General features: G+C 35.2%; 1 protein-coding gene across 3 annotated transcripts in view; it reads right to left on the reverse strand.

Annotated features, from left to right (window-relative positions):
- The window catches only part of PLXDC2 (plexin domain containing 2), a 247,918-nt gene that overhangs the window by 55,225 nt on the left and 177,257 nt on the right, over positions 1-15,436 (reverse strand). For all 3 annotated transcript variants that reach the window (XM_021530357.4, XM_085565860.1, XM_085565879.1), the window contains 2 exons: positions 13,225-13,343; positions 5,456-5,555 (listed from right to left, as the gene is read on the reverse strand). In XM_021530357.4, the coding sequence (XP_021386032.3) occupies positions 5,456-5,555; positions 13,225-13,343 (219 nt within the window). The remainder of the gene's footprint in view (positions 1-5,455; positions 5,556-13,224; positions 13,344-15,436) is intronic.

The following is a 15,436-nucleotide window of genomic DNA, read 5'->3' on the forward strand; positions in this document are numbered from 1 at the left end:
ATTTGCCATATACCCAGAAATAACTGCTAAACAAGGCCGTATGTATTCATACAGCTGTACTTTCAGTTTTAAGTGTTGCTGATAGAGAAAATAAAAATGCTAAGAGGCTTCATTTGATTATGCAGAAGTCAGTTTGAAGTAAACAATTTATGGAACATATCCAACAAGCTGCAATCAATTTGTGGAAAATATAAGGCATAGAGAAGGGAGGGGCACAGCTGCTATGTTACACAGCCACTAACTTTGCTTGACAGGGATTTTGTTTAACATCACTGGCTGAATAAAACTGTCAACCTGGTATATCTGATAGCTGTCACCACAAAAGGTAAAGGAATCAGAATGCCAAAGCATCTGTTCTTTAACAGCTTTCTATTGCTAAACTTATCAATATTAACTAATTAATTATTGAGGCATTGACACTGGGACCAAACACCAATGCCTGTAATCCAAACACCTCCACAATTGCTCCTCTGAATATAACAGACATCTAAATCTAGATAAAAATTCAGATTCCCTAATTGTATTAATTTTATCATTCACTTAAAAAATTACTAAAAATATCCTTTTAAACCTGGTAGCTGCACCTCAAATCTGTGACCAAGCAAACCAGTGAAGTAGGCTCTGAAAATATCTTTGTGAACAATGTACTAAGAGCTGTTCTGCCATAATGCTGCTCTGTGCCTACCACACATGATTTACTCTGACACTCTCCATGTCCTTTCAGATTTGCCCCAATACATGTTGCCAGCTATAGAGCTCCTGGTATAGGATCTAGGTGTGAAAAACTTGCTTTATTCTCTAATCTCACCATGCACCAAACTGCCTCACTCTGAGATCTGTCTGTGGCTGTTTATGAGAATATTTTAAACTTTGATCAATTTGTACCAGTCCTGGCAGTATTGTCATACTACCAAACATCAACAGCATGCTCCTGAATCAGACATCTAGTGCAAGGAACCCAGCTGCCTTGATAACCCTTTTTGGACCAGCAGACAAACATGCAGACTGGAGCAGCTGGCTCTGTGGGATTAGTTACACTAGTGTAAAGAAGAATAAATACTATGATTTTAGAGTGATAACTTGGGGGCCCATTTTGCACAGGGGTAAATGATAACACTACCAGTAAGGCATCAGGAAATCAGACTTGATTTCCCAAGTGGTGCTGCACCTTTATATAATAGATATCAGAGCATAAATGGCCAGTGGTCTTTTACCCTTTAGGAAGGTAATCCTAAGCTTCTTTCAGGGGCTTCACTGCTGTAAACAAAGTGGTGAGACATCTTGAGCAAACATTTATAACATGCAGAGTTGTCACTCAATTATATGCTTGAGTTACACTACATATTGAGTGACACTAATTGCACTGAAACTGGAATAGTACTAACACATAGTTCAGCTACAATTTTATTTCTGTACACAGTGTTGTTGAATAATTTCAGTGTGATTAAATGTTAAGTTGTCAAGGCACGGATTTCCTAAAAGAGCTGCATCCAATACAGTAGAGGCCAAAATCACGGAGAAGGATGCCTCATTGTGGAGGCAGACCTACTACCCATTATCTCTTAGTCCAAGACTGTAATTCACTTGTGTAGATGCCCTGAATCTGGCACTCTCTCATTTCCCAGTGAATACACTGGGAATGGTTTTGTGGAAAACAAGCACAATATGGGAAAGCTGGTGGGGTCTTCATTGCTAAAACACAAAAGTGGGTTGCAGGAAATGCTTTTTCATTTCTTCTTCTTGCACCACAAAAAGCTAATTGAAAGACAATAGGAAAGAGCACTGAAACAAAAGAGTGTTTATACACAGTAATCCTGAATGAGAGGAAAAATGGAGGGAAAGAAAGATTATCATGAAGATAAAGAGAGATCTTGGGAATCTGCAGAAGGAAGAGCAATGGACACCATGGGCGAGTGAAAAAAGGACCAAGAACAGAATAACAAGGATGGCAGAGAAATAAACAAGAAATAAAAGGCAGCTGGTTGGAGAAGGTGGGCAAGGAACAAAGGTCCTGAAGCAGTGAAGGTGTTTAAAAAGTCTTGCTGGAGGAATATATAAAACTCCCATCTTTGTTATTAGCAATCATGTTCCTAGCTGGAAGACATCCATGAAAATTTCTGACTGTGGTTGTTACAAAAGGAAAAATAGTTAGTATGCAAGCGTTCAACCTGTCTGAAGCAGAAGGAATCGGGATGATCACCCTAACTTACACATCAGAAGCAGAGCTCCAGAGCCTGGAACTTCATTTGAATTACCTGGATAGAGCTGAAACTTTTCCTCAGAAATTAATCAAAGGACCTAGTTTGCCATTTTGCTGTCATATAAATCTCCGAATTATCAGGTTAATCTTGGTGTTGATCAGAAATTTACTTCCCTTAAGATATTTCCAATCATTCCAAAACACCTCTGGAGTAATAGGTATATTTATATCTACATATAAAAGATAAAATAGTGGCTAATCTGCAATAATATAATTATCAGTGGAAAATAAAGAGATAGTCTATGAGCAAGAAGTAGTAGCAGATCAAGGAAGTATTTATTAAAAAAAAAAAAAAAACCACCCAAAACCAAACAGGCATAAAGCCACCTGACAAAAATCTTCCATCTCCATGCTCTAACTCTTAAAAGATAAGGTGAACAAGTGTATGTGCCTATGTGCTTTTAGGGGCAGATAAAAGGAGTATTACAGCAAAGTCTTTATATGAAGAAGTATATTAATAAAAATAGGTATGATATTCTCAAATTCCTCCTTTTAAAAAAGTTCAGAAAACCATTCCTTTTAGCTCTTGGCTCTTCAAGACTTTTCAGCACTCATTAAAATGCACTTTTGAAATGAAATGGCTGATCAAAAAGCATGTTTTCTCTTCCCAGAATGAAATAGGTTTGCCTGGCTTTTGAACTCACCTTTCAGAAGTATTAAAAAAGTTATTACCAATCTTTTGGACAGTACATCTGAAAAAAATCTGATAAATAGTTAGCTTTAAATCTTCTGAAATTAATAAACTAGGTATGTTATATTCAAGTTTTAGAATACTGAGCATAGAAAAGGCACCAAAGGTTTTCAGCATTTTCAAAAATTGAGGGGATATATTTGTTCAAACAAGCTTGTGTGGCTCTTAGTGTCTCTTTCCTTTTCAAATGCACAATATATACAAAAAGAACAGACAAAGCTCAAACATAAAGCCGTAGAGTTTGGGGTGGTTTATTTGTATTATTTGAGGGGAATGATTTTGGCTCTTTTTTCTTTTTTAATAACTATCCATGAATATAAAGGCAGATTGAGTTTTTTGATGGAAAAATCTTAGATAAAAGTGGGAAGCTAGAACTAGTAGTTATACTCTGCCTTCTCCTGGGACAAACAACAATTTATATTCTTCCATTGTCTTAAGAAGTCAACAAAATAACAATTCTATCATATCACTTTTCTAGTAATTGACTGGAGCCATAGTTGATTTAATACCTCTGAAAAACAAGAATTCAAGAACATGCATATTTTAAGAGCATCTGATACTGGCTTTCTATGGGCCAACATTATTTACCAGTTCTGTCAAGGTGCTATTATATTGCCTGTAAACATCAATATAAACCTATTTCATTGAGCACACAATTCAGCTTCAGGAAAATCTACTGTGAAATGATGGTTCCCTTGATTAATATTAGCTCTAGTGTAAGCTGCAGTCTAGCAAAAATAATAATGAATTACCACCCTCCATAGAACTGGTAGTTAGGGGCAAGAGCAATGCATTGTAAACAGCAATACATTAATAATGCTCTCAAAGCTGCTGTAGAATAGCAGTAGCAGATTTTATACTCCTTACCCACATTATAGTTTCACTTGTCTTAGCAGAAATTGTCATGTGGAAAAAAAAAAAAATGCTAAAACCAGAAGTCTAGTAAGTAACTGTGCATTCATCAAAACCAGTATTATTTACTGGTAGTAAAACATGGTGCTTGTCTGAAATATTTCTACAAAAAGAAACATTCAGACTTGAAAAAAGACTCACATCTACCATATATTTTCCATACAAAATATGTAAATCTAATACAAGTCCTTTAGTGTTGTTTTCTTATGGAGACCTGATATCAAAAGATATCATCCTGTTGCATCTCTTGGATAGAATTTCTCTGTGACTATACTCATAAACTATTTGCATAAGTCAATCAACTTAATTTCCCCCAAATTAATATTTGAAGCTCTTAGAAACTGAAGATTCAGAAATATTCAGATGATTTACTTGAAAATATCACTCACATTACTGAAATTTATTGCCTAGTTTCATTTATTCTTAAACACTCAAAACCAATCCATGCAAGCATAGGCACATTACAACTACCTACCTTACTTCAGAAACAAATTTCTTCTCTCTTAAGTGAAATCTTGGTATGCTACATCCTTCACACTCTGAGCTCACAAGTAACAAATAGTACTGAAATATTCCATATTCCCCAAGATGGGAATGTAAGACATAGGATTGATGCTCCCTCATGTTAAAGACTGTTTTATATGTGCCGAGGAGAAAGGATGAGCTGAGAGGCCAATAGAACTTTCTTTCTCAGTGTCAGTGTCAACCCCATTTGCTGTCTGCCTTAAAGCTGGGCTGGATCAGGTCAGTCCTTGTGAGCACCACAGGTCTGCCAGAGAGAATTCTCTTCAGGAGAATCTGCCTGGAGTCAGCCCTAGGAGACCTGTTCAAGCACAGCTCCTTCCATCTGCACCCTGCTATTATCGAAATAGGGCTTCATCGAAAACTGATCTTAGTAAATTTTCTCTAAATATTAAGTAAACCCAGTAGACTTGAAAAGTGATCATATTCTCTAATTGCTAAACAACCTCAAGGGGTCCTTTACACAGTACATTAGAACACTGAGAAAGTCACACTTGAGAAACTCTCACACATTGAGAAAGTCACTACTTTTTGTTTTCAATGAAGCCATGCAAAGTATAACTGAAAAGCTAAATGGCAGACAAAACTAAATGGCACCTGCACTACTGCTGCCATGACTATGAGAGCTCAAGATGTTTTTGAATAACTACATCTCCTCTATTTTCCTCTCACTAAAATGAATGAATTTGAAATACAGAATAAAGTATCAAGAGCTTCCAGCCTAGATATTTTTGGATACAGATGGTTTTTCTAAACAGATGGCTTCTTCTTTACTATGGATATGAAAGCATGTTCCAGATAAAGTATCTTATGGAAAACCAAATTAAGCCAGTTGAGAGTTTAATTTGACATTATTTGACTGGTCATTTAATTTTATTTACTTAATTTATCAGCTCAAAAGAAACAATGACAGGAAAAGCCATATTGGGAATTATCAAGCAAATAAAATTACACTTGAATTAGCAAGCTCAAATTAGCTAAGTTGTTATGCAGCTAGTTATCCTTGATGAAATCAGCTTCTACTGATTTCTAAGCCTCCAAACCATTAGCACCACTACAATTCTACATACTGGGAATTTGCTGGATCCTGTGCACGACCACAAATGCATCTGAAAGTCCCACTTTCACCGGGTGGTTGGTTGAACTTATCTGTGTCACAGCAACAGGAATCTAAAAGACAAAACAGGAAGATATTATTGAAATATTGAACTAGAAAAAAAAGATTAAAAATAAAAAGTACTACCAAAATGAACATTTAAACAGTGTTACTTAAAAGTCCTAAACAAATATTTTATACCACATAGCACAATAGAACCACAAATTATTTGAAGATAAAATTATTAGTTTTACTTGTTATTTTATCTCAATTTTCTTTGCATTGTTTTCACATGAACCCTCAGAGGTAGAAAAATTGTCAGTGACAAAGCAGAAAAGGGTATGAATTTCCAGTAATTTATTTCCCTCAACTGAAGAAAAAGTGGGGTGATGTGCTAGTACACTCAGGATGAGGAGGCAATACCTCCTGTCTACTGCTGAACACAAAAACTGTGAAAAAAACTGTGAAAGTTCAGCTTGGGATGAAAATTTTAAACTTATGGCTTAGTTAACTTGCACTGAAAACTGTGTTAATTGTTATCTGTAAAGAACTCTGACAGAATGCTAATAATATTTACTATGTTCTTGAATAGCAGGAAAAGTGTTGTGGTAAACATGGAAAATTCCAGATGCTCAATTGCCAATATCTAGAGGAAGAAATAAAAATATGTAGACAGTCATAGACTATTCCAGACTGGTACCTTAGGAGTAGAATAAGCCACAGCTTTCTATGAGCTTCCTATGAGCAATTTCTGACAGCTGCTGCTTTCAGGTATCTTATGTTTGGCTATCTTACTTTTCAAAGCTGCCCTTCAGGTTAGCAGAAATTTCTAGGCTGAAGACAGATGGAACTAGATCAAATATAAGAAATGGAGATACAAGGTATTAGTTTTGCTAACTCAATAGCTTGCTTGGCTTTACTTGTGTAAAATTACAAAAATGATATAGTTGGTCAGTATTTTTCACATAGCTGAAAAATTTTTCACCAGCATAAAAAGCTGGTTATTTATCTAGTGACTGAGGATTCAGTTCTGTCTATGTGACAATTAGGAGCATGATTTCTGGCATTTGGGTTAAGCATCAGTAGTTCTCCTTGTTCCCAAAATATCTTTTAGTTTTGCTTTTTACCAATTACATTGGTAAGTAAGTTCTGGTGAATTAAATGTCGTCATAAATTGCCATTCGTTTTACTTAATTTAGTGACTGGTTTTTTGAGGGTTCTTGCACACATGATCTAGAGTGGTATAAAAGAGGCTTGTGGCATGTTGTAAAAATGACAGGAAAAAGAAAACTGGCTTGGAAATACTGCTAGCAATACATCAGCTTAAATTTGGCTTCTATCAGCTGAGCTCAGATGCAGTTATTAGATAATATGACAGAAGAAGGCCAAAAGCCATATTTTCAAATTCTTCTAAATAAAAGACTCACTAAGTTCAGAACTAAGTCTATACATTTTCTGCAGCATGAAAGCTTAAACAAAATTAGGGAATTATTCATAGTCTCAGAATACTGGAAAGAAAAGCTTACATTAACTATCAAAGAAACTCTCTTAAATGATTTTGAGGAGGATACTCTAGACAACCTATTGAAAGTTAAATTAGAAAAAGCACTGATGAGGAGTATGCAATGACTTTCTCTTCAAAGTTAGAGAGGAAGCACAGCAGTTGAAGAAAGGACACAGAGTGTGTTTGGAATTGGCATTAGTAGGTGTGTGATAAAAGATGCTGACAAAATTGTCATCTTAATGCATAAATTGTGTCTGATGCATAAAAAGGATTATACTCATTTGTAGCATGTGAATGTTAATCAGGAGAAGTTGCACTCTGGTCTTCTTGAATAAGACTCCTTTCTTTTCTTTCTTTTTATTCTAGTGCCTTTTCACAAGTTTATTGTGAATTTTTGAATTACTGAACAATTTGCATCTTTCCCTTAAAAATTATGAAAAAAGCAAGCTATTTAATTTTTTGTTTGGTTTGGTATTGTTTTGCTTCTGGGAAGGAGTGATGAGTACTAAAGCCACAAGTGAGGGGTTTGGGTATTTTATGTTATTTTCTAAAAATAAATTTTCATTACAATCTGGTTCAAGCCTTGAAAGTTAATAAAATGATGAATGACTCAGTGATATGTGGTACTAAAACAGGATGCAATAGTCAAGTTGAACAGAAAATATATAGAAAAACTTCAAGAGAAATTAGAAAAATTTGAAGCAGAAGTAACAATGGATTTTGCCAAAATCCCTGCAGGTGTCAATACTCAAGTGCTGGGCATTTGACTGAGAGCAAGGAACTTTCATAATCTTTTCTAAAACAAATAAGAAAGTAGTAGGGCCCAGTCTAACAGAAGCAGCAGCCAAAAACTTGGAAACATATTTTAGAAACAAGGCTTAGAAGCAAGAGCTTCTTTAAGATCAAAAAAGAAATATTAAATTAGTAGTCAGCTCTTCAAACTGAAGGGCAGCCTGTGTGCAACAATCATACAGTCAGAAATGCAGTCAAAGTAGAAGGTAATCCACAACCCAGGAACACTCTTATTCTCCTGAAAATCTACAGTGTCATTATACCTGTATTTACAAAGACATGTATTAATTTTTAAGGTGTGGAAAAAAGAAATTGGTAATGTGTGTACTGAGTACCATATTACAGGTGAAATCTTTTGCATGAGATGTCAAGATAAAATGAACTTTTACCATATGCTATCTGATTAGGAAATATTCCCTTTTGACAGAAAGCTTGTAGTAAATATTAAAATAACTTATGGAATACTACAGCAAAACTTAGATAGCAGAGAGATGCTGTTCTGGATTTCTCACCTGAATGGCAAGATATGTCGTAACAGGCTGATACGTTAAATAGCTGAGCAGAGAGCTAGGATCCTGCAAGTGATTGCTAGTGGTTGGCAAGGATTTTACAGCATTACCTTCACAGAATGGCTTTTAGCTAGAATAATTCTAAACCATCTATTAGCTCTACCACAGAAAATGTGATCTTTTGTGTTGTACAAGTCACCATCTTATGAATAAACTTCCCACACTATCACTGAGACCATTAATATCTATATTTTGGATTATATACTTCATCAGTAAGGAGAAGGGTATTTAGAATTTATGCAGAATTCTATGTATCATTTGGATCTGTAATCTAGACAGTATTTTTCATCAGACTTCTCAAATTTTATTCTTTTCAATTGTGAGGTCCTATCAGAATCTTATTCTTCAAAAAACAATAAAATCACGGCCTCTAAACTTATTCTGAAGGAGGTGGTAAGCATGGTGGAAATACTGCCCCACTTCTGAGTCGAAGATAAGAGCCAAAATACGTTGTAAAATAATAATTAGGAACACAATAATAGTATTTATACCGGGTTTTCATTGCCAGTTTCCTAAGTAGTAATTAATTAGACCACAAGCTAAATCGCATGAAAATCAAGAGTTTAAATTTGTGTAAACTGACCACCCCAAAAAGCAAAAATAATTTCTATTTTGTATTTTTGATAACAATAAAAGAGGCAGAGAAATGCAAAGTGTGTATAATGCAAGCAGAATATCCTTTCCCATTATGAGATTTTTAGAAAAAGATTTGTGGTTTTTTGTGGGGTTTTTGTTATTGTTTGTTTGGATTTTTTATTTAAGTTTTCAGGAAAATGTAGCAAGGTTAAATTCTTGTTACTGAAAACAGAGTATTTTCTTTAATGCCTAGCAGCAGCATCAATTTTATTTAAGTGCTAGCACTTAATAATTTTCATTCAATTCTGTCTCCTACATTCTACTACAAGCCTCTTTTAGAATTATTTTCCAAACTCATGTATTGGACAATTTTGAGCAAATATTCTTACTTTAATAATGGTTTCTGGATGACTACATAAATAGAGAGTCATTATTATTCAAATGAACAATGAGAGCCTTCTCTAATGATATTAAGAAAAATATCCTAAACAATTAACAAGATCTATGGAACCATTGCCTAATTTTTTCTGTATTAATCATGGATAAAAAAAGAAACCAAATATTACACTAAGGAACATTAGTTCTAAGCATTAATGGGAAAAGACTATATAGAATAGTTATTTTGTTTAATAAGAAGTGAAACTCTTGAGAACTGAACCTTGGTGAAATTTAGAACGTAAGAAATGAGTATTGACTACTAATACATAAAACGTACGCCTTTGCCAAAATTCTTTTTTATTCCTGTGTTCTGCTGGCTTGTTTGCACTGTAATGAATTTCATATGTGGTAGAGGTACACCCGTAAAATTTTCATGCCAGCTGACGTTTCCTGCCATATCAACCATTTGCCAGAATACTAAGAGTCGATGTAAGTAAAGTGATATTTAAAATGGAAGGTGCATGCACCATAAACCAAGTAAATTGCTAAAGAAATAAATATTTTACTTGCTATAGGACCTTGTTGTATTTCTAATAGTTTTCACATTTTGAGAACTCGACCATACAGCTCCTTCTCCTAATAACTCTTCTGAAAGATATTCTGACGTCTCTACATTTGTCTTTCCTGATGATTCTGCTCCTTTACTAACTTTTAAAAAAATTTTGGAAAAAAAGTTGCAAATTTCACGTTACTTTCTATTGGGGAAATCAACAGAATGCAGATTGGGAAGAGCAACTCCTTTGGTATTCAGCAAACCTCCTGGGATCCTCTGTTGGTGGTCAGCACCAGATTTATGAGACAGCAAACCTAATTTGGGAGCAGGAAGAAAGTGAAAAAAGGGACTCTCAAACTGTTTGAATAAATAAGAAATAAAAGGTAAAATTTACCTAAAGTGCATTAGACATAAAACACCCTAGTTGTACCTGCTTTAAATGTATAATCACAGTTATTTTAAAGGTAGACTCTTCTCGATAAATGCCTGGTGTAACCAATATAGAGCCCCTGTGGGATGCTTGATGTTTGCTGTATTTTACATGGGGCTGCAGCTTGGGGGCTTTCAATGACAATGCCATGAAGACCTCTCAGATTTGCCATATATCGCTGTCATTTTTGCTGAACTGTGATGCTAAAGTAAAACGGCACCAAAAAGACAGTAGAAATCTTGTGCAACTTTTAGTCATGCTAGCGAGCACTTGCACAAGTAATCTCACTGGAGTTAATAGGGCACCTGACAACATGACTGAGCAGCAAGAGAAACGGCTCCAGATGGAAGGACTTCCTCAGAAAGCAATGGATTCAGCACTAGAAAGTAAATAAATTCCTAACAGTGCTTATAAGCACAAGGACCAAGTTTCAAATGATAAGTGACATGTTTGTTCTTTTCAGACAACTTGTGTCTGATCAGTGACTAGCAATCTTATTTATTTTTCCTTATTTAGGTAAAAAGCTAAGATAGTGGTAATGGAGTAAAGACTGCAAATAAAGACTCTATTTGTCTGGAAAACTCAGACTCAAACCCATTCCCCAAGTAATTCTGATGGAATATATTAGTTGTAACTTTCTAAAATATTTAGAAAAATATTTTGTCAAAAAGATTTACAGGTCATTAATAAATTACTATTACCATATTAAAAATCTCTTTTCTTAGTTATGTCAATAGCTTTAAAGTAATGTTTGGAAATTCCATTCAGCACAGGAATAAGTCATAAGAGGGGATGAGTTCAAAGATTCACCAGTAGTAAAAAGCATGTTATTCCATCTGCAAATTCCAGTTTTTGGTCTCAAGATTAATGAAAAGAACATCATTAACTCCTACCCATAAAAGCAATGTGGTTTTGGAGGAAGCTTCCAGTAGTCTAATGAGAGCAAGCAGCCTGTGCATTGTAGCTCAGAAATTGTACATCAATGGATTAGATGCTATAATTCCCTGCAATTCTAGGAACGAATTGTGGTAAAGGAGTGGCCCATTTACTCCTCTTTTCCTAAATTAATAATGTTTTCAATTACGTGATACTCTACATCATCATTTTCTTTTGTGTAAAATGTATGCCAGACACTTCCAATTTAGAGCAGCAACTTCTATCACCCATATTAGATCAAATTTGCACAGGGCTAGATAGTAACAGGGGGTGCAGCACATCTCATAACCAGGAATAGAAGTCTCCTGAAAATGTCGCCATTTTAATGTCAGAATGCATATATAGTTCTTGACAAATTTATCTTAAAACTAGTACCTGTCTCCACCTCTCTAGGTCTTGAAGGCAGGAAGTTTTGTGCAGTCTTTAGAAGTTTTTGCTTTTCTTTAAAAAGTTTTCAACAACAGGAGATAACCAAAGCTTTTAGTGCACACTCTTTTGATCAGGTGCAATTGAGCTCCATTGTCCTAAGCAGAGTAAAGCTTACATAAATTGGATTCAAAATGCAAATAAGTTGCATTTTCATAGATGAAGACTGTAACCTACATGTAACATTCAGAAAAAACCAAAGCAGACCTTGCACCGGCATGTCTTTTATAAGAAAAGGAAAGCCACGTACATAGGCATACCAGAAGTTTCTTGTTTCTACAACACTGATCCAGTAAGAATATCTTGCAGCAGTCCTTTTCAAGCTGCAAAGACATCTGTCTTAAGTGAAGGTATGACTGCTTCTAGTAGAAAAACCCAGATCCTGTGCAGCTTGCTAGTGAATGGCAGAGGAGGGTTATCACTTCAGCTTCATTAAAGGTGCACAGCTACAACACAGGCATGAAAAATGAGACTGAAGGCTCACAAGTGTTTTATAGCAGAGAGAAGAGAAAAGAGGTTTCTCCAAGTCAGGACAATCGGTTTTATCACTCATTAGAGTTTCTTACCATAAGGAGGATAACTGAGAGTTGCATTTTGAAGAGAAAGTCACAGTGTGCATACCAAACAGATTAAAATAAAACAAAACAGAACAAAAAACCCAAACCAAGCAAAAAAAAAAAAAAACAAAAAACAAAAAACAAAAAAAACCCCACCAAACAAAAAGGAAGACATCATTTTGCCACTAGAGATTTTAAGCTTTTCTACTTTCTGATTCTTATTTGCATGGATCAGAGAAACATAGAATACCAGACTGAAAGGGGACCTCAAGGATCACCTGCCCCAACCTTTCTTGGCAAAAACCCTGAAATTCAAATAGGCTATAGCTGAATTCAAATAGGCTATAGCTTCTAGAGCTCTAGCAGCTTTAGAAAAAAAAAAAATCACTCAGAGCAACAACGGGAATTCTGAAACACTTGGAGAATGCACAAGAGCCCATTTAAGACAACATATTGGTGCTATGAAGGCAAACCAAATGGCCTCAATCTAAGCAATTTTATCACCAAACAGATGGAAAACCTCAGAGTTAGCAATACAAACCAGTTACTTCTTGTTTCAAATATATGAACTTTGAAATATGTGGGTTGCCAAAAAACTACAACTGCAGGAAATACGTGACCTTTTAACAATAACCATTGATGCTAGAGTATTTTGAAATGGGTCAAGATTGGGTAAACTAATTGAAAAAATTAGATCCTATCTTTTAAAACCCATGGGGAATTTACTAAAAACCCAGGAATTTACTGAACATTTAACACTCACAAACATCCAAAAAACCCAGTTGAAATCCAGGATTAGTACATTTGTGTCATGTTGATGTTTTTAAAGTAAATCATATAAACATCATTTTAACAATAATGTGTAATTTTCATCAAAATAGTGATCATGTAAGCAGAATAATGAAATGATTTTATATAACTGCTATTTCAAAAATCTTCCCTCCCCACCAAAAATGTAGGGAAATTCCTGACATGTATAAAGTAATTTGTCCACTTAAATGACATTCTCAGACCCAACTTACTTCTTTGTAGCCGAAAATGATACGCCCATCATTGAGAAGGGTGGCCTGGAAAGTGAAACTGCCCAGGTTGTAATTATCCTGCAGATGTACATGATCCCACTGGACAACTAGTGCTGTGCCTGTGAACCCCAGTGTGGGGGTAGAGAGGCAAGAGGAAGAAAAAAAATGTGAGAAATACATTAACTGACTGTAGGAAAAGTACTTCACTGCAATTACTTGAAACAAGAACAGTGATTTGTCTCTTTCTAGCAGCTTTCAGCTCCACACCTTGAAATGCCAAAGACATTACAAACACAAGCTGAAACTGAAATTCTCTGAAATGCAGACACCACAGTGCCACACAAGCACCTCAACTAGTGCTAAAGCAAGAGTGGTCAAATATCTTGTTTGAAATTGCACAAGAAATAAACTAAAAGTAGGATCCAGTAGTTCAGGTGTGCTGCCATTACCACTTCTCTGCAGTGGCATTCTTTACACTCTATACCTAAATCCTGATGGCTTTGAAATGTGAAGTGCTAACAGAATTGCCTGCTTAGTAAAAGTTATTATTTCAATAATTCATATTCTTCCATTAACTATGCATTAATTAAATAACATTATAACATTATTTTTTTCTGCACGGTGCAAGCCCTTTCTGAGGTTCTGCAAATTGAGAAATCTTAGGTGTTGGCAATAAATAAACGTAGTTTAAATCAAACTCACTGAGAAGTCATAGATGGTGTAAATATTGAGTCTGGTATGCAGAGATTCAGCTGCAAGAGCCTTGTTAATATTCACAGGAGTTCACAGGCTGAAGGTGCACTTACCACACTAAAAATATTTCTCAAGCAACTTGCACACCCTGTGAGCATATTTTACAGATGTTGAGACACTTATCACCAAAACTGTTTACTGAAAATAACATTTTCATCTTTACATGCCTTGCTCAAAAACTTCTCTTTTTGGCACTAATGGGAATTATATGCTTTCATTCAGACTTTAATTTCCTTTCTTTGTAGAATGTTCATGATGGGTCAGTACATATTCAGCTCAATATACTTTTGATATGTCCTTGAAAAATCTTTTGTTACAGATCTGTGCTGCAACTGTCAAGAACACACTTGACAGGTGTTGTCATGAAATTATGAGCATGCAAATTTTGGGTCCACACTGCACCAAGTCCAACATGTTATTGTCCCTTGTATTTTTCTGTATAGTAGATACTCATTAATTGTGCACACAGTACATTCTTTCCTTCGTGACCACATTCGTTAACTACTTTCTGAATATTTATTTGATTGCATTAAATTTTGTTTTAAATGTAAATTGGCTTCTAAAGTTATTAGAGCAAAAATAGCTAGAATTTCTTCTAGGCAGTCACTGAATACTTCAGATCTATGTGCACCTCAGAACCCCAAACTAAAATGGAAATCAGATGCCACCCAAACTGTCATTTCATTTCAGAGGCTTTTATGTAGACTTGTGTGTACCTAAGCTCCTTGCAGTTAGCTACATCAATGAGACTTTGATGGATCCCCACACTCTGTTTGATGGATCCCCACACACATCTGTCCCCACTCTGCTTTATGGTAGAGCCCTTATTCATGGGGACAAAGCTCACATGAGTAAGAAACAAGGTGCTGAAGATACAATCTGCTCAGTTCCTTTTTACTTGTATTAAGAGAGAAAATTCTTTGTCCTAAAGCCTATGGAGCTCAAACGATGATGCATTACACATGAAGAATTCAAAGTCTCAAAGAACAGTTCAACCTGGTAATGAAAGCCATGTGATAAAGCCTGGTACACCTGGTGTGAAGACTGGAAGTCAGGACTATAATGAGAATTAGCAACTTTTCCAGAATTCTCAGATTCTTTAAATAAAGGTGACAAATCTCTGGCCAAAATGTTGAATAATTTAAAATGTGAAAATTATATCTTTTTCTGTTTCAAAATTCTTCATGGAAGGAATAGGATTTTCTCATGTAAGCATTTTACTGGATTTTTAGCAAACAAACATTGCAATGACTAGATTGTAAGGAAAGGTTATGACTAGATGTAAAAGATACAGAATACATTTTGCTAACTGATCTAATTAATAAAAATACTATTGGAAATATGAAATGTTTTTGAACCTGCTAGCAATTTTTGCTTAAATTCACTATAAATAAGCATACATAAGATAGCATAGATGTATCCAGGACAATTTAGAAGTCATGGATGTCATTATATTAAT

The sequence above is a fragment of the Lonchura striata genome, chromosome 2, assembly GCF_050655825.1.
Source record: "Lonchura striata isolate lonStrDom1 chromosome 2, ASM5065582v1, whole genome shotgun sequence".
NCBI classification, from domain to species: domain Eukaryota; kingdom Metazoa; phylum Chordata; class Aves; order Passeriformes; family Estrildidae; genus Lonchura; species Lonchura striata.